The following is a 27196-nucleotide window of genomic DNA, read 5'->3' as shown; positions in this document are numbered from 1 at the left end:
ATACCCACACAAATTCCAAAGTTGCCCCGTTAAAATGGATGGGAATGTTTTAGCAGCCACAAACGTAACTGCAGTGCAGACCTCTCTTATGGTGTTTGAAACTGCAGCTAGAGGTATGTAACATTTTGGGAATCTGAAACTTGAGCAGGACATTATACCCAAGTCTGAGCTTAAGCATCTTGAAACATTTAACTGATAACTGATCAGTTATAACCAAATAACTCATCTACCTGTTGAAGAAAGGATTACGTAACTGGGACATTGAAAGCACAGTAATTGAAAGCTTGTTCTAAAGTAATGGAGAGTAATGAGTGTCCCTATCCCCTCTGTAGGAGCGACTGAATGAGCAGCTAGAAGAACAGAGACAGGAACAGGCTCTGCAGCGTTACCATAGCGAGGCGGAGGAACTTGATCATTGGCTGCTCAGCACTCGGGCCACACTGAACTCTGCCCTCCAGCCAAATGCAGAGGACATGGACATGGAGGAGCAGCTGATTGACTGTCAGGTAAACATGAGAATGAGCACGCCCATGGGACATGCACCAGAACTTTCATGTGTATACGACCTTCACTTCTCTCTTTTTAAATTGGGTCATACATTTTTTTGATGGTCTGCTGTGGCGTATTTATGAACATAGCTGGCAATGTGAAGAAACTAATGGGGTTGTCAAAGTATGGTGTTAGTATTAATGTTAAGATAAGGACCTAGTTTAGAATAGAGCTTTAACAATAATATGCAACACTGTGGTGATAGCATGCTAACCACAATGCATTTTAAAACAGTGCTGGTCTGTACTGCTGAGCAGCTTACAGTACACTCCTGTGTTAATCAAAGTTTGCCCTTTTATGCTGATCACTATTGTATTGCATTAATCACAGTGCTAAGCTTCAAGCCTGCTTTTCTGCTGCTTGCTGTGAGCGTTATGCCATGTACAACACACCTCTGTATTGTTTGTCTTTTGAGTTGCATCTGATGTAAAAATAAAAACGTCGTTTTACTGACAATGTTCAGCTTTGTAGGTTCTGGTGATAGCAGAATTTGTACTATTGATATTTAATGTTCAGTTATACACAGCATGCAGTGCTGCAAGTGTTTAGTGTGACTCATGTAGACAGCAGAAATTACAGTTACATATAACTATATGTATGTATTTTGAAGTTGATTTTGTAATGAGAAACCTCATCTACCTGTTGTCAAAGAAGTTTGACAGTTTGAAGGCTTCACCTAAATGCATAGTGACTTGCTGCCCAGTCGTTCCACTGTGGTCTTTAGTTGAAGTTGCACAAGGTCACTTTTTATTAGCGCTTTAACTTCTGCTCTTCAAAACAGATGTTGCCAGATTTAGACATTTCTAAAATTCCTGACAATGTTTGACTGTTCTCTAATGCAATGATCATGCTGTAGCTTGCAGACCTTAGTTATAAAAGGTGATTGTATGGTTTTGAGGGCAACATCTGTATTTTGCAATGAGTTGTGTAGTTGTAATTGCATAATAGTGCTTTATAAAAACCTGAATAAGTTAGTCAGCCTGCTAATGGACATAAACTATTTGTATTCATGCTGTTTTGGTAGCTGTGCACTTTTCTAGAACAGTATTTTGTGAATCTGATTAGCTGACTCTGTGATCCTTTCTCCTGTCCTACTGGCTGGTAGACCTCAAATTTGGACACCCTGCAGAGCATTTCTGTATTCTTACAGGAAACTCTCACAGAAACATATACAGAGGGTGACCAGGGGAAAGTGCTGTCTTTTGTTTTGAGCTTGGAGAGAGTCAAGGTAGAGACTAACTCCTGACTTCAGAGTGAGGTGTGAGGAAGAGTGAGTTTGTGGGGAAGCTTGGGTGGTCCAGACCCTTACTGCATCAACGTGCAATGCAAGAGTTAGAGCTTTTACCCTCCAGCCATCAGGTAACCCATCAGTGCAAGTACTGCTGGGTGATACATTGTTTATCCCACTATGCCGATACCGGCATCACATAAATATACTGAGTTTTAATTTTTCAATATTTTTAGATAGCAAAGTTTATTGCATTGGATTGTATTGGCAAAGTAAATAAAAAATAAATAAGCAGTAAGTGGAAATGTCTGTTAATGTTTACAGTAATGAGGAGCACTCCAGTGTAATTTTGATAGAAGAAAATGGTTTAATCCAAACAAACAAGGTCAGGTGTAGGAGGAACCAGGGCACACTGTTGAAATCTTAGCCAGTATGTGGTAGGCTACATTATCTTCCACATTATTCCCTCTGACAGCACCACCAGCTCCCACCAGCTTAAGCAGATTACCACTACCCCTCTCACATATGTCTCCTGCTCAGCTTAATGTTACATGTGCCTGTGTTTCTTTAGTATGCATGCTGGAGGACAGATAGAACGTCTGAGAGAGTTTAAACTCTGTCATTCACAGTTTGACACTGTTGAAAGGTATTTTATGTTGAACTCTTTTTGGTACTACTATACTAAGCCCTGTTCAAGTTACTTGATCTGCTGGCCTCTGTTAACAACATTTGTCAGTTTCAAAGCAAAGTGTAAACATGGAGCCACAATGTAAACCATAGATGCATGATCTTGTTGCACATAACTACCAGATTTGACAATCACAGACAATCTCAGGACACAGCATAGGGCCAGTAGCAGTCTGATGTGAAGTCTGAGCTGTCTGTGTGCCTCCTCTCTTCTTGCTCCCTGTGTAGAACATGCTGCTGGAGATTGAGCAGAAGGTGCTGTGTCTCTCTGAGCTGTCTGTGCACAGTGAGAGCCTGCTGCTGGAGGGAAAGGCTGGTATGCGAGGAGATGCAGAGCAGCTTACCCTCAAACTGCACAGCCTCAAAGCCAGCCTGCTGGAACTGCAGCGCATCCTCCAGGACAAACACACACACATACAGGTGAGCATCATGCAGGACACACACACAAAAAGCTGAGTATTCTTCAGGACAGCTATGGATGTCTGTGGTGTAAAAAAACAACATAAGCAAGTCTGTTAAAATATGACTTGAAAACTAAATGTGATTGGATTATTTATGCATGCATTTTGTATTATTCTAATTGGTGAGGTATAAGCTTTTATTATCTGTTGGCTACATTAGCCTCCGAACATCAGTATAAAACTAAAGAAGCAGACTTCAAATACCAAGCATGTATTGACTGATTGACTACATTTGGGTAAAAACTCAAGTAAGCAGTGCTTAGTAAGCAGTCATCTGCTTCCACTTTTAGTAAGAACAAAACTACATTACCACAGAAGCCGTTTTACTGCGTGCATGCAGCTGTTTTCTTGGACCGTTGAGCTGTGTTGCCTTATTGAATCTACATAACACTGAAACCCTTTTTGTCCCATCAATGAGTGCTTTGTGAGGGCACAAAACAAAAAGGGCAGCCAGCGCTGTAGGTTACTGTTGTAAATTTTGTGAATGGTGACCTGACTTCTGCTGAAACAAAATGCATTTTGGGGCTCCCCAAGGCTGGAGCATTTTCCCTGGGCTTTGAAATGCACCACAGATGTTGTAGTGATGAATCAAAGTGGTTTTTCGGCCATTGTTTTTCTTTTAGCTGCAGTAGGCAGACTAACAAGCTTGGAGCTACTCAGAATGAAAACTGTCAGATTCAGTACTTCACTGCTATACGTTTTTCATATGACAAGGCCTCAGTTTTGAGTATTTAATTCACAGCCTCCATGGTGTAGTACAAGATACTCCAACTGTGAAATGAATATTTGTCTTCAGTTTACACTACTTGTGAAACTAAAATGTACTTCTTTTAGTTGATTTCTAAATATAATTTTTGGTGCATTCGAAAATTTCGGAAAATTGCCCTGTTCTTGGATGGAGTATCTTTTCTCTTAAAAGTGCTCTGAACAGTTTAACCCTTAGAAGAGGTTCACCCCCCCTCGCCTCATAAATGTTTTTGATATAAGTGACAAAGAAAGTCAACATATTACATGTAATAATAATATATCAAAGTATTGTATGGTTTTCCCCCTTTGTCATTAAACTGTGTAAGCTTTACACTACTGGTTTGTAGATCAATTTATGTTAGATATATGTTATACATGTTATAAGTTATATATAATATGTATAGGTCATTGCACACTGAGCTCTGTTTTCTAATGTCCAGGGTTCCTTGCTGGAGCAGGAAGACAGTGAATCAGACTCATCACTCTCCCAGAGCCCTAGTGTGCTGGACTGGCTCAGTCAGGCCCGCTCCACTCGAAGCCAGCAGCACCAGGACATTGTGCAGAGGCAGAGGGTATCAGCCATTTTACTACTATTACTATTTACACAATATACTTGGTGTTGAGGAAAAAGACTGGAATATGCAAATATCTAATCAGCCAATCCTGTGGCAGTGCATAAAATCGTGCAGATACGGTCCAGCAGTTACTCACATCAACCATTAGAATGGGGGACAAACATGATCTCAGTGATTTGGATCATGGCATGATTCTTGGTGCCAGATGAGCAGGTCTGAAAATTTCTGTAACTGCTGATCTTCTGGGATTTTCATGCACAGCAGTCTCTAGAGTTCACTCAGAATGGTGTAGTAAAGAAAAAAGTCCTGTAAACAGAAATGCCTTTTTGATGAGAGAGGTCAACAGAAAATAGCCAGATCGGTTCGAGCTGACAGAAAGGCTACAGTAGACTGTACAGTTGTGGTGAGCAGAAAAGCGTGTCAAAATACTCTCACATCGAACCTCGAGGTGGATTGACTACAACAGCAGAAGACCACATTGAGGCGGATGGGCTCCAATGGCAGAAGACCACGCTGGGTGACACTTCTGTCAGCCAGGAACATAAGGCTGAGGCTGCAGTGGTCACCAAAACTAGACAGTTAAAAACTGTAAAAACATAGCCTGGACTGATGAGTCTCCATTTCTGCTGAGACACACAGATGGTAGGATCAGAATTTGGCACCAACAGCATTAGTTCATGGAACCAACCTGCCTTGTGTCAACAGTCCAGGCTGTTGCAGATGATATAATGGAGTCTGGGGAATGTTTTCTATGTTTTCTTGGCCTGTTAATCCCAATCAATCATTGCTTGAATGCCACAGCCTACTTGAGTATTGTTGTTGACCGTGTGCATCCCTTCATGGCCACAATTATCTTATTATTATTATGTAATTATTTTATTGTAATTATCTTCTAATCGCTACTTCCAGCATGACAATATTGTCGCTGCACAGTTTGTGTTAGTCGTCCTCTAGTCCTTTATCAGTGTATGTAGTATGCATCAAAGTATGCAGAGAAACAAATGGACCACATTCTGTGGTCATAGAGTTATAGAATTGCGAGGTGCACCTATATGGTAAGTGGAGCTGCTAAAATGGACAGAGTGTAGAAACAAGGGGTATACTTAATAAAGTGGTTGGGAGTGTGCATTGTGTGTGTGTGTGTGTGATCAGAATTTCATCCGTATTCCACCTCTGGACTACAAGTTAGAGAGAAAAGTCATGTGCTTGTTCTCTGTATTATGCAGGAATTAGAGGCCCAGATGGAGGAGCAGAGAAAGTTGATGCAGTTTGTCGCCTGCAGAGGGGGGGAGCTTCTCTCACAGAAAACTACACCGAATGGAGAGAGGTGTGCTATCCTGACTGATGTTTTTTTGTTAGCATCATTATGTCTTGTATTTATCTTTTTGCTCCATTTTCACCAAATTAAAAATGTTCAAAGTCATCTTTTATTTTGTGTGATATCAGCCTCAATCTTTTTTTTTTCTTCGTCTCTGTACAGTGCTGTAGACCTGCAGGACTCAACTGAACATGCTGAGAGTGCTCAGAACCATATGAATGTGAAGTGGGACAACCTGAGCAAAGACCTGAATGCCAAACTGCAGCTTTTACTCAACACTGTGCAACAGGAGCAACTTAGCTCGGTACACAGATGATCTCAAACCCTCAGGCTAAACTAATACTGAAAGAAATCTTATACTGAAGCTTCATTCAGTAATAGGCTGATGCATTTATGTAGGATCTGCACAGAACAGACTGAATGCACCTTACAGTGGAACTGCACATTGTATGTCTAGTGTAGGAGTGTCCAATTCTGTTCCTGAAGGGCCAGCACAATTTGATGATTTGCCTGTTCAAAACACACTCAGTTAAACACCTGCTGTGTTGAATCAGATATATTTGCAGAGGGAGACCCACAAACTGTGCTGGACCGAGGCCCTTTGAGACTGGAACAAGGCCCTTCATTACTTGAGCTAGACATCTTAGGACTAGTGATTGTGAATGTAAAGCCAAAGCATTATTTCTGAGAACTTTTTACTGCCTTATCTTTTAGGTGTACCAACGGTCACGAGTGTCCAGCCCAGGGAGCATTTTCAGAGGGGAACAGCTAACACAGGAAGGCCTATCCCCAAGGACTTTATTTGAGACGTTTAGCCAAGAACTGGAGGAACTGGCCAAGGTCCTAATATACCAGCTTCTCATTATTTTTATATTACAGGGTTGAAATGGCACAAATATGATACTTTGCCCTTGTGTGACATTGATTATTCAGCTGTATGAACACAAAAATCATAGCTTTCCAAATTACATTTGAGATGCAGTTCATAGATTGAGTAACTAAAAAATGGAAGACTGTAATAGTGACTGTACTCACTAGAGGGACACGTTCTTGCCTTAATCATGCTGTCACGCTGTCACCCTACTCCTTTGAAAATTAAATGCGTAGCCATATGTCTATATGAATATTCCAAAGTATGAATAAAATACAGCGTACTACATATTTTCAATATACTAAGTATTTGCATGGGATGCTCCAGCTCAGATAACCTGTGTGGTAAAGGCATAGTAGTTCATTGATATTGACCCTAACGTATTAGTGGATTGTCTTACAAATATGGCATTTCTTTTTGTTCGTGACACTTGTGGTTCATGCACATGATATTGATTTAGCAAAATGTGTGCGTGCCGGTCCTTTGGGACAGAGGTCATGAGATATGGGTCTCCTACACACACAAATGTGTACTGTCAATGCTGGAATATTGAGTCTGACCAAAAAGTCAGAATTGAGCAATAAGGCTTATAATTTGAACCTACATAAAAACTTATTTATAAACTTTGTTATGGGTTGTCTAAAACCCACTGGTGTATTTTGCTATTGCACAGAACTACACTGATCTCTTGGTGTTGTGTGTCCTTCCCACAGGAAGGGGGAGCTGACAGTAAACAGACCCAGGCTCTGGAGACTACTCTTTATGAAGCTGTCTCTGCAGCCTCTGGCTGGCTGGACAGTGCAGAAAACACCCTGCTGTCCGGCCCCATGCTTCTTTCTGATGACTCAGAGATTCAGCTCTGCCATCTAGAGGTGAGTCACGATCACCATAAGTGTGCTTAAATGAATAGTTTGCAGAAAACTCAGTTTACACAATTTTCGCCATATCACAAATGTAATTAGCAAAGAATTGTTTGTAACTCGTTTAACAATGAGCCAACACAAAGACGTTGGACAAAGATACTGAGAAAATCTAATACAGTGTCAAAAAACACAAAAAGGAGTCTATTTTAAGGCTTGAGTTCATCAACTGGACAAAACATAAACACTCTCATGTCTGCACCTGTCCTTAAAATGTCCAGAAAAAAATAGCAAGCCAAAAGAAACCAGAGTTGATGGAGAATATTCCAGAGTCTTTCAACATTCAGACACAAGTTTGACACACCAAACAAATGTTTGAATTTGTCCGGTCATTGTACTTTGGCCTTACTTAACAGCTCAACACAGAGACATGTGATGTTTTAGGCATGCAGTTTGCATGATGCAAATAAAAGGCTATAAACGTCTATTACGTGTTAGCTACATTAGCATCATAGTTTCAGTGCAAAACCAAAGAAACAAACTTCAAGCACCAATTTGGTGATTTTTTGTGAATGGTTATTTACATATTGCTGTTGTCGGAAGAAAACTTCGTATCTCCAAAATGGTAACTTTACAGGAAAAGTAAAAAACCTACTTTACTTTTAATATAAGTCAATATAACCAGACTTTTTCCCAGGTCATTTTCAGGCATTTCTTTCAGTCCATTCATCATGAAATTTACACACAATGTAAAGAACAACAGGCATTTTCAAGTTATGTCAAAAACTGAAAAAATGACAAAAATGGAGATACGAGGTTTTCTTCCGACAACAGCAATATATTCTTGAACATTCAAAGAACCGTTTCAGTGCATACATACATGCTTGTGTTGATGGTTAAATGGTTTTTGTCTTGTATGAAAAGCCTTTTTTAAAAAAAGGTTCCATGTAGCACCAAAACGATTACACTATTATTAAAAGTCATAGAACCCATTTTGGAAAAAAGTATAGGTCCATTAGTACATAAACTGATGCTCTATTATGGGAGCTGTAATCTGGAGATTAAAAATGTAATGCACACTGATCTCTTCCTTCACATTACCTGCAGGGTTTGAGTAAGGAGGTGAAGAATGTCAGTGAGGAGGTATGTAAGTGTCAGCAGGCGCTGGGGGGAGGTGCTGAGAGCATGTGGGATGGAGGAGGAGATGGAGGAGGTCATGACCTGATTGAGGAGGTGGTGGATGGGTTGGAAGAGAGACTGAGACTGGTGGATTCATTGTTGGACCAGAGATGTGACAGTATTAGACAGAGACTGCAGGAACACACTACTTTCCAGGTTTGTGTAATTGTTTGTGCGTGTGTTGACTGTATTTTGAGAGTGAGAAAGTAGCTTATGGCAAGTTTTTTCAAGAACCTGTATATGTATATACACATGTGACTCTTCTCTGTTTCATTCATTTCTTTTTCTCTCTCTCAGACTGAACTGAGGTTATTATTTGCTGCTATGAGTGACTCAAAGCAGCAGTTGCTGCAGAAGATGTCTGGAGCTGTGGACCGGCCAGCTTCAAAACAGATGGAGGTTAGCTCCACAGACTCATTCTCCTAAATTCATTATTGCCTTGTGCTGAGATGCAGCTATTAATTATTCCACCAGTATGCAAATGCTTCAAGGGTTTCATTAAATCTTCACTGCAAAGTGAAATCATCTTATATCTAGTCCATATATCTATCACATTTTGAGATTGTTGTAAAAATATCATAAGATTATGTAACTTAATTTTACATTTGTTACATTAATTAAGTTACAATTTATGTAACTTAATCTTTCTTGCCGGCTCTCGTGGCCATCATCGGGGCCTAGGGGACGGGCACATGCCACAAAATTATATTGCGTTTATTGACATCTAGTTAAATGAAGCAATTTTCTCCAGTGTATTTCATTCATTTGCGGTGCTATACTATTACTCTAATGCATTATGCCTTGCTGCCATTGATGATAATGTCTCTTACATTAACAAGTTTTTGATTATTTACAGAATCCAAATTTAACATCCCTCATTCAGTTTATCCTGCCTTACAATCACCATACCTTTTGCTGTAGACATTTAGGCAAACCCTTTTGCTTTATGCTAATAAACAAAATAGTATTATCTCTTTAAAAATTGTGTCTCTTCATCTTAATTTTTACAAAGTCAGTGTTGCTTCCAAGCTTTTGGCTTGTACTGTGTGTATATACACAGTGTTTCTGAGCTTGAGCATGAACATTTAATATGACGTAATCCTTTTATTCGAATCTGTCATATCCGCTAAGAGGTACTTGCACTCTCTGTATCTGCTGCCCCCAGACTCTGGCAGAGGCCGAGGACAGTCTGAGGGAGTTTGAGCAGAGAGTGTCTGAGATGAGGAGTAAAGGGGAAACAGACCCAGTGTCCACACAAGAGCTGCTTAAACTACAGGTACAGCTCTGTTGTGAATTCTCTTGGTTTCTTTTTCTGTCTGACTAAACATAACATTTTATAATACAACACAGTATCATGATATGACCAAAATGGGTTCTGTTCTACTAAAGGCTGATCCGTTTTCATTAACAATTTATCAATTACCTATGTTCTGTAGGATGTGTATGAGGAGCTGGTCGAGATGGTAGGCTCTAGGCGCAGCAGTCTGAACCAGACACTGGTTCTAAAGGCACAGTATGAGAAAGCCTTGCAGGACCTGCAGGAGTTAGTGGACACAGCCCAAGACAAGATGGCTGCCGATCAAAAGATGACTGTAGGCTCAGTCTTAGAGGTTCAGATCCTCCTGGACAAGCATAAAGTAAGATTTACTGAATATTGCATGTATCTGGCTTATCTACATCTATATTGTATTGTTCTGATTGCCATCACACTGTAGCTTGTTCCTATAATTTGTCTCTTGGTCCTAATATCTTTTCTCATCATGCAGGAGTTTTTCCAAGGCTTGGAAGCTCATGTGGTGCTGACCCAGGCTTTCTTTAGGCAAGTCAGTGGGGTGGTGGTGCAGAGAGAGGCACAGGTTCTGGAGCAGACTGTAGCTCAGGCTCAGTCAGTGCTCAAACAGGCCCACAGAAGAGGAGTGGAGCTAGAGGGCATTCTTGAGGTGTGTATGTGCGCGTGTGTGTTGAACTTGAAAACTTTAAAGAATCATTAATTTGTCTGTATATTCGTTTGATTTTCATTCTTTTTATGTTTCTGTCATATCTATAAGTTAAATCAAAGCGACTGCAGTTGAGGTATAAGCAATGTAAAGTGCTGATTATACGCATGACAGCCTGATGCACACAGATGATGATTGCTGCCTGTGTTATTACAACAACGTGTTATTGTTTGCTGTGGTTTAGTCATGGAGCAGATTGGTGGGAGATTATCAGGCCGTGTACAGGCAGCTGGAGGCAGTGGAGAGCAGCATTCCCAGTGTGGGACTAGTGGAGGAGACAGAGGAAAGACTCAGTGAGAGAATTGCACTATATCAGGTAAGAGACGATCTGAATACCCCATGATGATCTAGAAAAAAAGCCTGAAAGAACTATTTAATCTATTGACAATAAAAGAGTTTTTATATAAGAAGTGCTTATGTCCCGCCATTATCTTTTAAATGCATAGCTCAGGTCAATAGCAAATTGTGATATCATTTTCCCTTTTCTACCTCATCAGTTTTATTTTCAGAAAAGGGACAAACTAAACATATACTAAATATATTTAATCTACTTCTTATGTTACTATCAATAAAATGCATGTATTATTTTTATATACATTTAATACATATTTTAATATATAACTTGGTTTTCTGTTTTATACGTTTTCTAAAAATTAGTTCTTTGTTGTTTCTCTCTTTCGTTTTTCCTTCTGCTTTCTCTTTCTGTAGCATCTGAAGAGCAGTCTAGCAGAGCGGCAGCAGCAGCTGTATGAGGTGCTGGAGGATGGGAAGAAACTGTTACTCAGTGTGTGTTGCTCAGAGTTGGAGGCTCAGCTCACTCAGCTGGGAGAGCACTGGCTCTGCTGCACCACCAAAGTCAACAAGGAGCTGCACCGTCTGGATTCCACCCTAAAGCACTGGACCAGGTCTGGCTGCACATACTTTCCAAATGCTTAATCAGCCTTCTTGCACGATATAGTGAAATCATAATCTTGTTAGAGTTCACAGGACATTGATAGAGCTCGTATGTGTTTTGTCTCCTCTTGCGCCAGATTCATACTGTATCTAGTCCATATGCCTTTTTCTCACCCAGTTATTTTTCACTGTATAAATGTTTGTCTTTTTTGACCCTCCATAGGTATCAAAGTGATTCTGCTGAGCTGGGCCAGTGGCTAGCTTCAGCTTTAGACCGGCTGGAATTCTGGAGCACTCAGTCTGTTACTGTTCCTCAGGAGCTGGAGACTGTCCGAGACCACCTCCATGCTTTTCTGGTGAGAAGCTCCACAAAGCACTCAGTCCTTCAGCTGTACTTATCTGGACTTGTCTGCATTTCTCTGTACTGGGCTGAGATCTGAAAAACACTGCAGTATCACTTTGATCCCTTTGATCTCTGAGGTTCTAAGCAGTGTTTTGCCACAGAGTGCCTTTTAAATGAGGCACAACATACAGCAGCCAATCAGAGCAATGATCATTAAATTTATATCAGTCTTGAAGGCACAGCAACAAAAACAGCCTATTCAGTTCTATGAAATAAAGTAAAGCTGGAAAGTGGTCATGTAAAAGTGTAAAAATCTTTAGTAAATAAAAATGATCCAATTTTTGTACATAGAACCACACTAATGTTGTAAGTGGAAAAAAAAATAATACTCCGAAACCTTTAGGAAAAGTCCTGCTCTGTCTCTGCCTCATCGTGCAGATATCCACTATAAGTGTTCATTGCCATTAAGAGCATTGAACAATGTATTCTTCATACGTTGTTATCTGATAATGACCAACAAAACAAACTGTGTTCTTCCCTATACATGTCTGTTTCATCTTTCAGGAATTCTCAAAAGAGGTGGACGCCAAGTCTTCTCTGCGCTCATCTGTTCTGAGCCGGGGTAATCAGCTGCTGAGGCTAAAGAAGGTAGACACAGCATCACTCAGATCCCACTTGGCCCAGGTGGAAACACAGTGGGCCGACCTGCTCACACGTATTCCTGTGGTCCAGGAGAAGCTCCACCAGGTAAACACAGAGGGATCAATTATGTCTAATATCAGCTTAACACCGATCCTAAGATTTATGAAAAGTTCAGCAAGAAATGTCATTTACATGATTTTCCCCTTACCACAATGTAGTCAGTCAGCCAAGATATTTTTTAAATTCTGACCTTTGCTTATTCAGTTTTGCACTGGAGCTACAAGGCTAGTGGCTTCAAATAAAGAAGGCTTATACACCAATGGCCGTTGTTTGAACTACATGCCTAAATCATCACACACTTGCCAAAATCAGTTTTGTTAATCTTGTTAAGTAATCTCAGATAAACTTGCTTTTGTGGTTTCTGGTACTGTGTCTTACACTATAATATGAGAAAACGGACAAAAGTATGTTGCGTACCTATAAATAACAGTAAGCCATCTTGAAGCCTGAATTTTCTTTGTTTTTTTGTTCATTTTTGTACATATTAATTTTTTTTTCAGTCAAACAGTCAAACTGTCTTTTTAACAAATAGTTTCCTTGTACACATGGTTGAAGAAAATTGTAAATCAGATGAGTTACATTTAAGGAGAACTTTAATTCAGTGTTCATATAGTAACTGTGAGATTATTCTGTAGTTGGAAATGGGCTCACTGTCAATATTAATTGTGTACCCTACAGCTGCAGATGGAGAAGCTACCATCTCGACATGCCATCACGGAGCTTATGAGCTGGATCTCCCTCATGGAAAACATCATACAAGAGGACCAGGACAAGATTATGGAGGCTGTGGGCTCAGAGGTGGTGCAGACCTACATTCAAAAATACAAGGTAACTGAGTGATGAAAAAAGGAATAAGACCCATCCCCCTTTATACACATATGTAGTAAAACAGTACTGCTTGTTTAGAGAACAAAAAATATACATCATGTCTGTTGCTGTTTTGTCCGCAGGGATTTCGGATTGACCTGTCCTGTAAGCAGCTGACAGTAGACTTTGTGAACCAGTCGGTTCTTCAGATGAGCAGTCAAGATGTAGAAGGGAAGCGCAGTGATAAGACGGACTTTGCTGAGAGGCTGGGTGCCATGAACCGGCGCTGGCAGATACTGCAGGGGCTCATTACTGAGAAGGTCAGCATCTGTCAGTTATCTGCAGATGCCCAGTATTTACATGGATCAATTAACATAACATAAAACATGTACATGAATTTTTTTATCTTTTCCACTAAGTACGCATTTTTATATTCATTTACATTCAGTCTTAGAGAACCTTTCCTCCATTTTATCCTTACGTTTGCATCCTAACATGGATCATCATGTGCCGAATGTTTCAGATCCAGCTGTTGGAAGGTCTTCTTGAGAGCTGGCTTGAGTATGAAAATGGAGTCCAGGCACTGAAAGCCTGGCTTGGCATGCAGGAGGAAAAACTCAAGAAGAAACCAAGGATAGAGGATGTTGCCTCAGCTCAGAGTGCGCTGAAGAATTGCCAGGTATACACTGTTGTTTCCAAATTCTTAAGTTTAAGGGCCTGTTTGGTCATTATGTATAGCATAAAGGCAAATAGAGCAGTACTTTGTTACTAAAGATATGTAAAGAAAAGTGGTCCTCTTTGCCCTTTAGGAGCTAGAGGAGTTGGTTAAAGAGAAGGAGAAGGAGCTGGAGAAAGTGGAGGAAAAGGGACATGTGCTCATCCAGGGACAAAAAAGGAGAGGCTACCACTACCGTCATGGAAACACTTAAGGGGCAAAACCAGGCTTGGGCCAGCTTAGACCAAATGGTGGGTTCATAACATAGAGCAATGCAAAGGACAGTCACCCACTGTCAGCAGAGCACATAATCAGTAAGAAATGAAATAGTCTTGTGAAATGTTTGCACTCGCATTTTTAAAGTTTTAATGCTCCAGTCCCATATAATGTGCTGTTTTTAGCCTCTTTTTCCATGTACTATACTTAGAAAACTCTGCACCTGGGACCAGAATCAAAGAAACGTATGTTCATATGTGCATATCTGTATGTGTAGATTGGCCAGGCGAAAGTGAGTCTGCGTGCAGTGCTGGATCAGTGGAGCTTGTATAAACGAGCAGGTGAGGAGATCCACGGCTATCTGATGGAGGGCCGCTACTCCATCTCCCGCCTGAGCCTCCTTACCGGCTCTCCAGAGGCTGTGCTCGTCCAGGTGGAGAACCTAGAGGTACTGGTCTTTTGTTGAACCTGTTTAAAGAAGATTAAAACATGTTTGCTTTTAACTCCAAGGATAATCCTAATGTGTTGTAATATGCCAGATATGCTGTTCAGATTCCATACGTTTTCCACAAGGGGGTTTACGAAGGACTGAAGATCTTTATATACATAACAGAGTTTGGAGTATGTACGCGATTTACGTGTTGTTATCACACCGAAAAAAGATTTTAAAATGTAACCTTCTGTCTACACACCCTGGCTTGAGAATTAGTAAGCTGCATTTACATAACGTGTGTAGACTATACTTATGCTATTGTACACAATAGTATACTTAATGCTTTGTCACGTTCTTTTGAACATCTAATGGACCTTAAAGTTAAGCGTCATTCACTTGAGGTCCGCTACCGTTCAGAAATTAGGAATCACATGTTGTAGTAATGTTTGTTATTTTATATGCAATAGTAGCTCTGAAATACAATCTATGGTACAGTATAGATTTCATTAGTTTGAATTATCAGTAGGTAATTTTAGATGTTTTATTCAGTATTTCACGTGTTTTAGGAATAACAGGACACTGATCAATAATTAATTGATAAATAACATACTGTAATAATGTATTTTTTCACATTTTATGTCTAGTTATCTACCTTTAGTTTTGGTCACCACTTTTGAAATACTAGACAATCTGGATATTACTTCATTTAGATGTTGTTAGTGATGCTGTACAGCTTTCTCAGTCATTTTAGAGTCCTTTATAGGTCTGTTCCTCTTTCTGAACATATCTGAAATAATAAATTAATTAATTAAATAAATTTAAAAAGCAGTTTCCTACTAATTATATGTAACCTCTGAAGGTTCATAGCATATTAGACTCATTTTATACATTTATCTGCAATTAAATTTGTTTTGTATTATTAAAAACACTGATTCTAAATTTTGAACAGTGCTTTTAAACAATGTAAGGCACCACTTAACGCTTTCATTTGGGCAGCGAAAAATAGAGATAAATGCCTCCTTGAGTGCCTCCATACTTAAGACAACCGCTAAAGCTCCTTTCAGGAATACAGGATATTTACAAATATTAATTTGCATGGAATTGACATAGTCTAAGGCTATGGTTCATGTTACACCAGTTAGTAGTGCACAGTCTGTAAAAGGATGTTGACATCACAGAAATATTTCTGATATTACCGCACCTCAACATGTAAAATAATTATTTTCAAATAGCACTAAAGTGAGCATGTTTCTCTCAGAATCTCCAGGAGGAGTTAGATAGGCAGGAGAGCAGTCTGAAGAAGTTTGGCTCTCTCTCCGAGCAGCTGCTGAAAGACAGCCACCCATCAGTGGCCGACTCCCTGAACACAGCCCTTAGTGATGTCAATCACAGGTGAGATTTGGAGCGGCAGACAACAGTGATCAGCTGTTCACAAATAAGGATGCAGTTTATACAATACTCACTGTGTTGCTTTCAGATGGAACACATTGCTGGAGCAGATCTCAGATCAGCTGAGGAGCAGTAAGAGCCTCCTGCAGTTGTGGCAGCATTACAAAGCGCTTCATGAGCTCAGCAGCAAAGATGTTCAGAGACTAGAAGAGAGGGCAGAGTGTTTACTCAACAGCGCCACCCACAGGGAAATCACAGAAGAGGAGGTGAAGACCTGGATCCATGACTGCACTGTAGGTCTAACTGACCTGTGATAAGCTAATCAAACAGCCAGGCTTAGCCAAACATTACAGTCATTTGGACTCTTTAAACAACCAGCATGCTCATGGCATTTATAAGCTTTCAAAAGCCTGTAACGAAGTGTAGTACATATCTTAATCCAGTCATAATTTAGCCAGCTTGTGCCAAAGTTATGCTTTAAGCATCTGTTATGTAGAAAGTAAGGCAAGGAGCTCAGTTTGTATTTTAAATTTCTCAAGAACATAGTTGGCATTAATATAAAGCTTGTTCTAACCTGTGTAAACAATCATATGAGCCGTATTTAACTAAAACTATTGGAATATAAAAGTAAAATCTAATAAGAAATTATAGTGGCCGATTTTATCTGAATGATTAGCCCCTTGTAATGTGTATCGTTATAGGCCACAAAAAAACATATTGGTTGTGCCCTAGTTAAATATAATAAGCAAATGAGTTAGACTGAAAAACACAACAAGGAATGCATTGCACACAAACCTAGTGTGCAGTAACAGTGATTGTATGTGGTCGTGTTTTTGCTGCAGGACTTGCTGAAGACTCATGGCTCAGTCCAAGACACCCTACAGCAGCTGACTGAGATCGAGGAGCAGCTGAGGCTGCAGGTTGAGCCATCTGCAATGGCCACTTTCCATACAGACTGCCTGTCACTCAGCCAGCGCCTAGCAACAGTGGGACATGCCCTTCACAGGCAGCAGTCTCTGCTGGAGGTAACAAGTTTTGATTTACCGTGGAACCGGTAACCGGTTCCAAAGTTAGGCTTTTTTTTATTATGTGAAAGTGTAACAAGTCTCAAACAATGAAGGCAAGCATATGCTTTTTGTGAAAACACCAAACAATTACCAGCTGCAGTCATTCTTATATAAATACCTTTAGGCCAGCGTGAAGGACTATGAGAGCTTCACAGATGAGTTGGACTCTCTGAGCCGGTGTCCAGAGGAAGCAGAGGAGATTCTGAAGGAGTCTGATCCAGCTGGATCTGCTGATCTTTCTTGTTTGCAAGAACGCATGGAGAAACTCAAGGTAAAATCTGTCAAAGTTGTTTATAAACAGTGTAGTGTTTGGACGCTGCTTAACTGTACGTGTATGTGCCTGTAGGCCCAGATGCTGAAGCTGAGTCGCCTCTCACCTGATCTGGAGCGTTTGAATGGCCTGGGCTACAGACTTCCTCTAAATGATCAGGAGATGAAACGCCTACAGAATCTGAACAGGAGCTGGGCCTCTAGTTCCGCACACACGACAGAGAGATTCAGGTACATACAGTACAGTGGCTGTATCTATTTCTATAGTAGTAGCTCAGTGTAGTTTATTACTCTGCATACTCTACACTACTACTACTTTTCAATGTAGACATGTTCTTCATCCACTAAATATTTACAGTCATAAAGATTCAATGTGTGTTTGTGTTTATTTGTGTGTGTGTGTATACATGCAGTAAGCTTCAGGCTGTGGTGCTGCAGAAACAGAGCTTTCTTGAGAAGTGTGAGGCATGGCTGGCCTTCCTCACACAGACAGAGGAAAAACTGGCAGCTGGAATCTCAGGAAATTATCAGAGCTTGTTGGAGCAGCAGAGAGAGCATGAGGTACAGTGAAAAGGAGAGATGGACTAAAGAAGGGAGAGGAAAATTAAAATGTATTGTCAGTTTGCTACATTCCAATTAAAAATTACATAAATAATTGCTTATGAACTGCATTCACATTCAATTTATGATTTGTATTACAACATTTGAGCCTATACTTTTTTGGTTTGCTTCAGTGTCAACAAATTACCAAAGCATGGCAAACAGGATGATTTTTCTTTCTGCATAACAAAATATCTTCTTTTTAAAAACTCACATTTGGAATCATTTAAAAGGTTAGATTCCGCACTTTCAGCAGGATTTGACTGCTTGTTTCAGTTAGCCAAGTTAGAAATAAAAAAGTTTACATGTCGTTTGTCCTGACTTTGAAAGTTAAGACATTGTTATAATTTAGTACTTGCCTCAGCTTTTTGCAGAAAAAATAAAGAAAGGTTTTTTTTGGAGTTGAGGAGTTTATTCGATGCGTTAAACATGTATTAGATTGTTAAACATCGTAGACAGCAGTTCTTTCACTCTAGGTTGTTCTTTGGTGTTTTGCACTGTGTTTAATGCACTCCTTCTGTCTATGTTGGTACTTGTACAGCTGTTCCAGGCTGAGATGTTCAGTCGGCAGCAGATTCTGTATTCCATTATTAGTGATGGCCATCAGCTACTGAATCAAGGACAAGTGGAAGACAGGTTTGCTGAAACTGCCTAACTCCCAGCACTTTAACAATACCGTAAATAATTTCTTTCAACAGCACTTTTAGTGACTGTGGCTGTCTTCTGTTCCTCCTGTTGTGCCGTAGAGATGATTTTGGCCTGAAGTTGGCGCTGCTGAGTAACCAGTGGCAGGGCGTGGTGCGCCGGGCCCAGCAGAGGCGGGGGATAATCGACAGTTTGGTCTGCCAATGGCAGCGCTACACTGAGCTGGCAGAAAAACTGAGGCACTGGCTACAGGAGGTGCAGGAACCGGAGGAGCAGCAGGGAGGGACAGTGGCACTGCAGCAGGCCAGAGGAATACTCGACCACATACAGGTAAAGATGAGAAAGAGCCAAACATCTAGTGCCTGTGTCCAAGACAAGACCATCATCATATACATACTGAGCTATATTCAGAGTTTGTGGCTTATGTTGCCAAAAAACCTAAAAAAAATTAGTTGTAGCAAAAAGGTAAATATTGTAGCTCTGATATTAACAAGGACGCAAAGTGTCACTGATGCAACTCACCTCTCTTCCAAAGCACCAGAAGGTACTTGAGAGCTAACAGCACCCCCTTTAGGAGAATATCCTGTCTGCTAAATGTGAGTTACTTAGTTACGTCCTAGTTAGGTCCTATATTCTAAAAAGAATATAAGAATATGCACTTTTATTTGTGAGGTACAGATGATTCGTTCTCCCCACAATAATTGTCCACAAGTGAGCTATTTCGTATGTGTTATTTAATGCCTTCAATTCATAAAATAATTTATTTAATTGGTTAATTCTGATAAAGGATATAATCTAAATTTAGCAATAACAGAGCATATATATTGCTTTGGATTTTTCTGCAGGCAGTAAAACCCCAAATTGTTGGTTGATTAATATATAACATTAAAAGCCCCAATCAACTTTTGGCCATTTTGTACAATTTCTTCTGTCTACCTGATGGACTACAGCCACCATCAACACTGGAAAATAACCTGCTTTGCAGGTTGCTTAGATGAGCTGGAGGAGATGTCCTGGGTGGTTGGTAAATGTTGTTGACATTGCAGACACAGTGTGAATAGTAATAGTATTATTTTATGGTGAATATGCTACAATTTAGTATTTCTATCATGTGTACAGTAGCTGCTCCTTTTGGCTTCCTAACTAAAATAGCTGGAAGAAGTCATGTACGTAACATGCTTGAGCTCACACATAAATAGTACTTTTGCATGTGTGACTGTACTCATACAAGATTAAGTTCTCCAAGCACATGCGACAATACTGTATTGTGTATATGCAGAGAAAGTTATTCAGGCCTGTGTGAAGTGGGTACTCTGGACAACTCTGGACATGGCCCATAGCAGTTATTCTAAAAGTTGATTTATACCTCTGCAAAAATTCAGCATATTTGTGTATGGGTGCAAAACGGGGTTTATGGGTAATTGTAGCTTGCAGTTGACAGAGATTTTGAATAAATATTCCCTTAATCAGTAATCAAATAGATTCGATGTTGTAATCAATAACCAAATAGGAAGTATTGCCTAACAGAGAATATTAATTCTTTCACAAAGGGTAGGCCTTAGACTGTCTGCATAGGAGATTCTAGACACTGGAAAGCAGCTGGGTTCACAGAGAGGCCTGTGTGTACCTACTGACCCAGTAAAGAGAGGGGCAAGTTGACCTTGAAAGGTAGAGCAGGCTGGTAAAAACTTGTTGAAGCCAGTTTTGAGGAGTGAGCTCATCATGCGATGGCCAAATTGATGGACGAAGAGATGCACCTATTAGAGAATGAGCTAATATCAAAATTTGAGAAGTAAGGTGGGGGGATATCACATTACCCCAGATAAATGGTATATAAACTGTTGTTTGGAACACTGTATTTGCGCATTTGGGTCTCTCGAGACCCTGTGCCACCTGATGCTTAAGTAAAGAAGAAGCCTTTTTCTCCCTTCCACAAGAACTCAGCAGCTGAAGTCTTTTATTCTACTTTCTTTTATTTTTGATTGAATACCCTTTCTATTTTTGTTTATTTTATTTTTGTTTATTTTTTGTAAGTGATTAAGACAATAATTAAAACAAAACCACAGCACAGAATAGTTTAGATTTTAGCAGTGCTTGGTGTCAAGCAAGCATTGAGTAGCTGAGGAGGGACATATATCCTATAGATTTGGGGTTAGGATGAGACCAAAATTGGAACTCAATAAAATACTGCATTAAAAAATAGTTTCTTTATCGCATCCAGGGGTTGTAAGATTTTTTTGGATTAACCTTTCTGTTTCTCTTTCTGTGCATTCTGGCTTCGTAAATGTGACACTGTCCCCCAGTGCACACATTAACATTACATACAAGCATAGTAGCAGCGAATACATGCACAGAATGTGCATACATGTTTGCAGATTCATAGATGTTGAAGTATAATTTGGCCTTAACATGCTACAGCCTTCTCTCAGTCAGTCACAGACAAGTTCCAGAAATAGCCACTTTCATTTGACCTCTGTCTGGGTCAGTCAGTTAACCAAATTCCCCTCTGCCGATTCCCAGCTAAAGGAGCGAGTACTGCAGAGACAGCAGGGCAGCTATGTCCTAACGGTGGAGGTGGGGAGGCAGCTGCTGCTGTCGGCCGATGCCCGCGCTGAAGCCCTGCTGCAGGCCGAGCTCACGGACCTCCAGGAGCGGTGGAGGAGTGCCAGCATTCGCCTGGACGAGAGGAAGAAGGAGCTGCTGTCCCTGCTGAAGGTAACATGAGCAGTTGCAGTTTTATGGTGTTGAAGGACATTTACTGAAGGTTTAGGTCTTTCGCTTGTGCATAAAATTTCAGCAGTTCCCGCCCACTGTTTCATTTTGCAGAGAGCAGTGTGTCAGGACAGTTTCACTTGATGAACTATTAGGAATATTGTGTCCAGAATGGCTGAATAACACCAAACACGCAACAAAACAGCTATTTAAAAGATAAATTCTTTGTGGAAGAATTACTTCACAGCTATATGATTATGATAACATCAGCTGATATCTACAGATTATATAACAATGGATATGTAAAATAATCTATCTGAGATAGATTAGCTAGATTAGCTATGTTATCTGGAGATGTTGAAACAGCTTGCTAACAAAAAACTATTTGGCAAATACCCATACATAGGGACAGCGTGCCTCGTAGTTATGGTCTGTAGTGCCACTGTAAACGTTTTCCACAACCACTGGTTCTGGTGAACAAAAATCTACTCACCACTGGGCACTCGCTCTCTCAAATACCAACAGCTTTTGAGGTGAAACATGAAACCTGTTTCACTGCAAGCAGCTGGAAACAGCAACAACTTTAAAGCACAAACTGTCAGTATAATGTTGCAATGTAGAATGTAGCAGTATAATGTAGCAGTGGTGAAATGCTGACACAAAGGTACTTCCCCTCCATATGAAAGTCCCTCCTAACTGCACAAACCCATATTTTTCTTTGCTGAAATTAACCATTGACGGAGATAAGCTAAGATAAATGAAAACGCACACTTACTTTGCTCTGCTTTAAGCTTTAACTCAGCTATAGCAAATTGTCTCACATCTCCAGCAGAAAACCTTTTCGCAAAAGTAGGATTGTTTCTTGTAAATGTCTCACGATGTTCGATTTTTTACAAGGCTTCAGTCAGCTTCTCATGTACCAGATTCTTGTTTGAAATTTTCTTAAATGGTAGCACCAGAATTTAACTGCTGCACCGTTTAAGGTGGAATGGGAAAATTCAAACGAGCTGATTCAGGTTTGCGACTTTTTTTAGTGTTTGACAGTTTCTCATTGCAGGTTAAATGTATCAGGAAACCAGCTGGAGTGCTTAAAAATGCAAATAAGTCCATTCATTTCCAAATTGTTGTCTTTTGTCTCAAATCTTTCTCTTCGCCTTTTCGTTAGCTACTGGCTAAGCAAGATTGTTGTCTGCGTTGCCGCATTGCTATCTGACCAGCAGTCTGTGCGCCAACCTTTAGGGTGAAACAATGGTGAAGTAGCAGTTATAGGCACATTAAGTCCAGCGTTTAAGACCATTTATTTCTAAAACTATATTAGATTGATCAGCAGAGCTTTATTTTACTGCAATGATGATTATTTTATTTTTACCTACAAAATCTTATTCTGCAGTGAAGCTGCAACAGGGCACTAGAAGAGCCGCATGTTGCTGACCCCTGTTCTAGCTGAAACACTTGAGTATGCTGCAAAAGCGCTTGTTCTTTTGCTCAGCCATCATTATTGGTATTATTTTAATGGAAGTGGTCTAACCCGCAAAGAATACTTCCAGCAGAAAACATCCAGAAATGTGGAAAGGGCCTATTCCTGTGGTTCAGTCAACCTACATTGAAATTTATTAGTGCTGTTTTTTATTTAGCGATTATGCAGTTATTAATACTTGCCTTAGCAATGTAATGGTTGGTGGCCTGGAGGTTAGAAATGACACGATAAACTTTGAACTTTCATATTGAAATTTTCTGCATCAGCTGATATTGTTCTGATATTTTTTCTTTTAAAACTACTAAGCTTTAATCGAACTATTTTTAATTTAAGCCCTTTAGTTAAGATACCTTAAAGTAGGCTATGATGCTGAAATTACTCAAACGCTTTACTACCCCACAGGGAGAAATACACAGCTAACAACATCACATCACACCACATGTTATTTCAGAACAGATTTGCTACAAGATTACATTCATTCTTCTATCTGGATATCTGCTGGATTTTCTGCTGATATTGGCCACAAAATCGAGACCCATCAATATTGATATGCCATCTCTAGTAGAGGTTCTTTTCATTTTCTTTACATGCTCTAAACATCTAGAAGATTTAATGTTGTTATTGTTATGGAGTTCTGACTGTTTGGCTTTCTCCATACTTGGTTAGCCTTTGTTCTGTTGGTGTTGGTACTGCAAAAAATATAAATCCTATTGTGTTGACATTTGTGAGGCTTTGTGAGTTCTGATGATAAGACAAAGATGCTGCAGAAAATGAGTATAATGAAAGAATGAGAGTGAGAGACTGTAACAATGGACAGGAAGAGACAGTTACAATGTTAAAGAGAGAGAAAATCAGGGAGAGAGTGACAGCATGAGAGAAGATTTCTGTGGTAGAGGGAGAGAAAGTGAGAGAGAGAGGTGTGAGCGGGAGAAAGAGAGAGAAAGCTATCCACTAGTGTGAAAGGGGAGGGAGACACTGTATATAGCATTCAAAGAGAGAGAGTCATCCAGATTGGAAAGAATGAATGAAAGACAGGTCTTTTTTCTTGGTCCTGTATCTCTTTCTCGTTTTCTCACTTCCCACACCTTTTGGATGACATGATAGAAGGTACTGTTCTGTGTCTGTAATGTGCATGTTAATGTGTGTCTCTCTCCCTCTCTCTCTCTCTCTCGCTCTCTCTCTCTCTCTCTCTCTCTCACTCTCTCTCTCTCTCATGCAACATTTGCTGTTATTATTGACTTTGGTCTTGGTTTTGCTATGTCTGCATAAAGCCTGTGTGTATGGGCTATAGCGGTTAGCTTGTATAGTGTAGCCTTTTATGACTTTCTGTTCAGTCCAGTAAACAAAAACATCACATATGATTTTGCACGACTGACTTATAATGTTTTGCACGGGTAGGCACCTATTTCTAAATGTTATCTTGTTATCAGTGGCAGTACTCCAGCTGTTCACCTGTAATTTAGCCCCTTCGTCTCACGTAACATTGGCGGTGATGTTGCGTATTGCTGCAGCTTTCAGGAGAATCTGTGCCAGCTTGAATTGTTATTAAATAGCATGAAGCACTGTGGAGCCATAAACTAAGCACTGATTAAAGGGCCTTGCTATACTGAGACTGTGTCTTAAATTCAGTTAAATATGTGGGTTTCAATTTGTTTAGATTCCTTTGGTGTCACTGCAGACATAGCTGTGCTTTCTGTTTTTTTCTGAACTCCCTGCATGTCTCCCTGTGTGTGTGCGTGTCTGTGTGTGTGTGTATGTGTGCATGCAGGACTGGGAGCAGTGTGAGAAAGGAATTGCTGCGTCACATGAGAAGCTCAGAGCGTTTAAGAGAAAGCTCTCTCTGCCTTTACCTGATCACCATGAAGAGCTGCACAACGAGCAGATTCGCTGCAAGGTACATTTTACCATTTTTACATGTGACCATTTACTATGATAGCGTTATTATTGCTGTGCCATTTATTTGTAGCATTTTCCTTGCATTTTCCTTAGATCTGTTGGTCTCAGAATACCTGGATGCGTCTGTTTAAATCGAATAAGGTCATCCCTGTAGTGTTTTAGCATTCCTCCTGCATGAATGTCATATATTTGTGCATGACTATATATATACAATGTTTACAGCAGGCCTGCCTCAATGGATATATGATTGTGTGTGTGTGTGTGTGTGTGTGTGTGTGTGTGTGTGTGTGTGTGTGTGTGTGCTGGGTCAAAAGAGTGTGGGTAATGTCCTTACGCTCTGATTCTTTTTCCATCCACGGGGGAGAGTTGATGTTTCCTGCATGATGTTGCAGTAGGGGGGGGTGCAGTGACCTGAGGCGTGTGGAGGGGGAAGAAGAGGATTGGTCATCTACAGAATAGACAGGACAGGACTGTCAGCTCTGACTCAGCCTGAGAGAAGGGGCTGAGGAGGGGAAGCAGTTCAAACACCTAAATCATCACACACTTGCCTCTCACTGTGTTGATTTGTAGAGCACTTTTTTCATGCGTGTAGCAGCTCTGAAAGTGGTAGAGTATAGACAGGTGATGTAGTTCAGCAGTAATAAAAGAAAATAAATCTGAGTGTAGTGATTTTCTTCCGTTACCGTTGGTGTACAGTAACAGCAATAAAAGAAAAACAAATGAGACAATTACAGATCAAATCAAAAAGTAGTAAAAGAAAGGTAGAATTTTAATTAAAGCTAAATTCGAGAGCTAAAAGCTCATTTCAGTTCTTGAAAGTGTGCACTGAGCTTTACTGTCTAATAAAAGGAGGAACTAAGTTTCACAGTTTAGAAGCATAATAGCAGAAAGAGGCCCCTCCATGTTTTCTTTATGGAGGGTATTTGCAGAAGGCCAGTATCTGCATATCTAAGATCATGTGTCAAAACAGAAACATCCAGTGAAGTATGCTAGTGGTAGGCCATGTAAAGGTTTAAAACAAGTAGAAGAACTTCCTGTTCTGAAAGATACAGGTAACCAATGCAGTTCCTTTAAATAATATGTGCTCTCTTTCTTATTTTTGCACTGCGCCTGGTACTACACTCTTAAAAAGATTGTTCTTCATGGGTGCCTTAGTAAAGTCAGCAGCTCTATATTAAATCATGAACACTTAAAGAACCACTTGCATGCTTTAATGTTTTTTTTTGCATGGTGAAATCGTTCTTCAGACTGATGAAGAATGTGTTGTATATGGTACTATGTAGAACCGTAAGTAGATATTGTTACAATGTCAAGCTTGTAACAATAAGAACCCTTTTTGGTTCTATATAGAACAATTTTCAAAAATCTTTTTAAAGTGTAGTTTTAGAAGATGCATTGTCTTCTGTTTGTTACTTGAGATTTCTTAATAGCCTTTTTTGCTAAAATATCCCTTTAGCTTAGCTGGTTAATATAAGAAGCTTAAGTTCAACCATATTATTCATTAAGAATTAATTTGTGCTTATAACGACCAGATAAAACCGCACCATAGTCAAAAGCAGGCATTGTGCATTACATTTTTTTTAATGAAACACACCTTTTTACCACTTTAAGTAACAATTGGGAGTCTGCTTGTCAGTGGGGTCCTCATTACTTATAAAAATTCATACAATTAATGAAATTCCACTTTTTGCAGTGTTACTGTTCCAAATGCCTTGTCACTTGACCAGCTGGTAAATGATATGAGGTAGCTCAAATATTTGCAAACAAATGTTTACCTTGTATTGAGTTTATAAGGGGAGGACAGTTTGTTTATTCATAAATAATGATTTTAAATGCTATATCCTGTGTTGTATTTGTGTGCAGGAGTTAGAGGGTAGTACAGAAGGCTGGGCAGATGATGTGGCTTGCCTGTGTGTGCTTAGAGACTCTCTCTCTAGCAACCTGAGCTCTGATGACCTTACAGTGCTGCAGGAGAGACTAGAACTACTGCAGAGACAGTGGGAGGAGACCTGCCATCAGGTACAAACACACACACACACACACACACACACACACACACACACACATAAACTCAAGAGAAAAATCTGCATCCGAGCAGAGATAGCAGGAGGTACCTGCACTGAATCCACAATGACTCAATATTTTTTTTTATTTTGTTTAGTGGAGAGTCAGGTCACATGTCAACAGACAGGAAAGAAAGATTAAAGAGAGAAAGAAAGCTGGATCTAAGCTCTATACCAGTACCACAACAGCACCACTTTAGGACAAAGTTAACCCCACTCTGAAAGTAGGACATTTTGTATCCAAGTATGGCTTGAACTCACTTCCCAAGGGAGGGGTGGTTGAGGCAAAGGAAAGAAGGATTTCTAGAAGTCACACTGACATAAAGTAAACATACGTAATGAAAATTATAGAAATAATAACATGACTATAACTGATTCCTTCATACTTGACAATTCATGCCTGAAGATACCACTTTTCTTCAAAATCTATAGCTTCCATATTGAGAGAATCACAGTTCAAAGTCGTCTTCACAAAACAGGCAGGGTTCGAATCCA

General features: G+C 40.0%; 1 protein-coding gene across 1 annotated transcript in view; it reads left to right on the top strand.

Moving 5' to 3' along the window:
• Positions 1–27196, top strand: part of syne1a (spectrin repeat containing, nuclear envelope 1a) — a 174693-nt gene that overhangs the window by 128379 nt on the left and 19118 nt on the right. Inside the window, 33 exon segments of the mRNA XM_036582013.1 lie at positions 333–506; positions 2693–2884; positions 4113–4244; positions 5474–5574; positions 5728–5869; positions 6280–6405; positions 7150–7308; positions 8404–8631; positions 8773–8874; positions 9641–9751; positions 9912–10112; positions 10242–10415; positions 10657–10788; positions 11181–11377; positions 11590–11722; positions 12274–12456; positions 13090–13239; positions 13362–13538; positions 13742–13897; positions 14028–14102; positions 14104–14184; positions 14427–14597; positions 15841–15974; positions 16060–16264; positions 16814–16996; positions 17163–17309; positions 17385–17539; positions 17722–17869; positions 18450–18544; positions 18655–18883; positions 21074–21268; positions 24511–24636; positions 26502–26657. Coding sequence (XP_036437906.1) covers positions 333–506; positions 2693–2884; positions 4113–4244; positions 5474–5574; positions 5728–5869; positions 6280–6405; positions 7150–7308; positions 8404–8631; positions 8773–8874; positions 9641–9751; positions 9912–10112; positions 10242–10415; positions 10657–10788; positions 11181–11377; positions 11590–11722; positions 12274–12456; positions 13090–13239; positions 13362–13538; positions 13742–13897; positions 14028–14102; positions 14104–14184; positions 14427–14597; positions 15841–15974; positions 16060–16264; positions 16814–16996; positions 17163–17309; positions 17385–17539; positions 17722–17869; positions 18450–18544; positions 18655–18883; positions 21074–21268; positions 24511–24636; positions 26502–26657 — 5070 coding nt within the window.

This window comes from Colossoma macropomum, unplaced genomic scaffold (assembly GCF_904425465.1).
Source record: "Colossoma macropomum unplaced genomic scaffold, Colossoma_macropomum, whole genome shotgun sequence".
NCBI classification, from domain to species: domain Eukaryota; kingdom Metazoa; phylum Chordata; class Actinopteri; order Characiformes; family Serrasalmidae; genus Colossoma; species Colossoma macropomum.
This window is presented reverse-complemented; position numbering and strand designations above follow the sequence as displayed.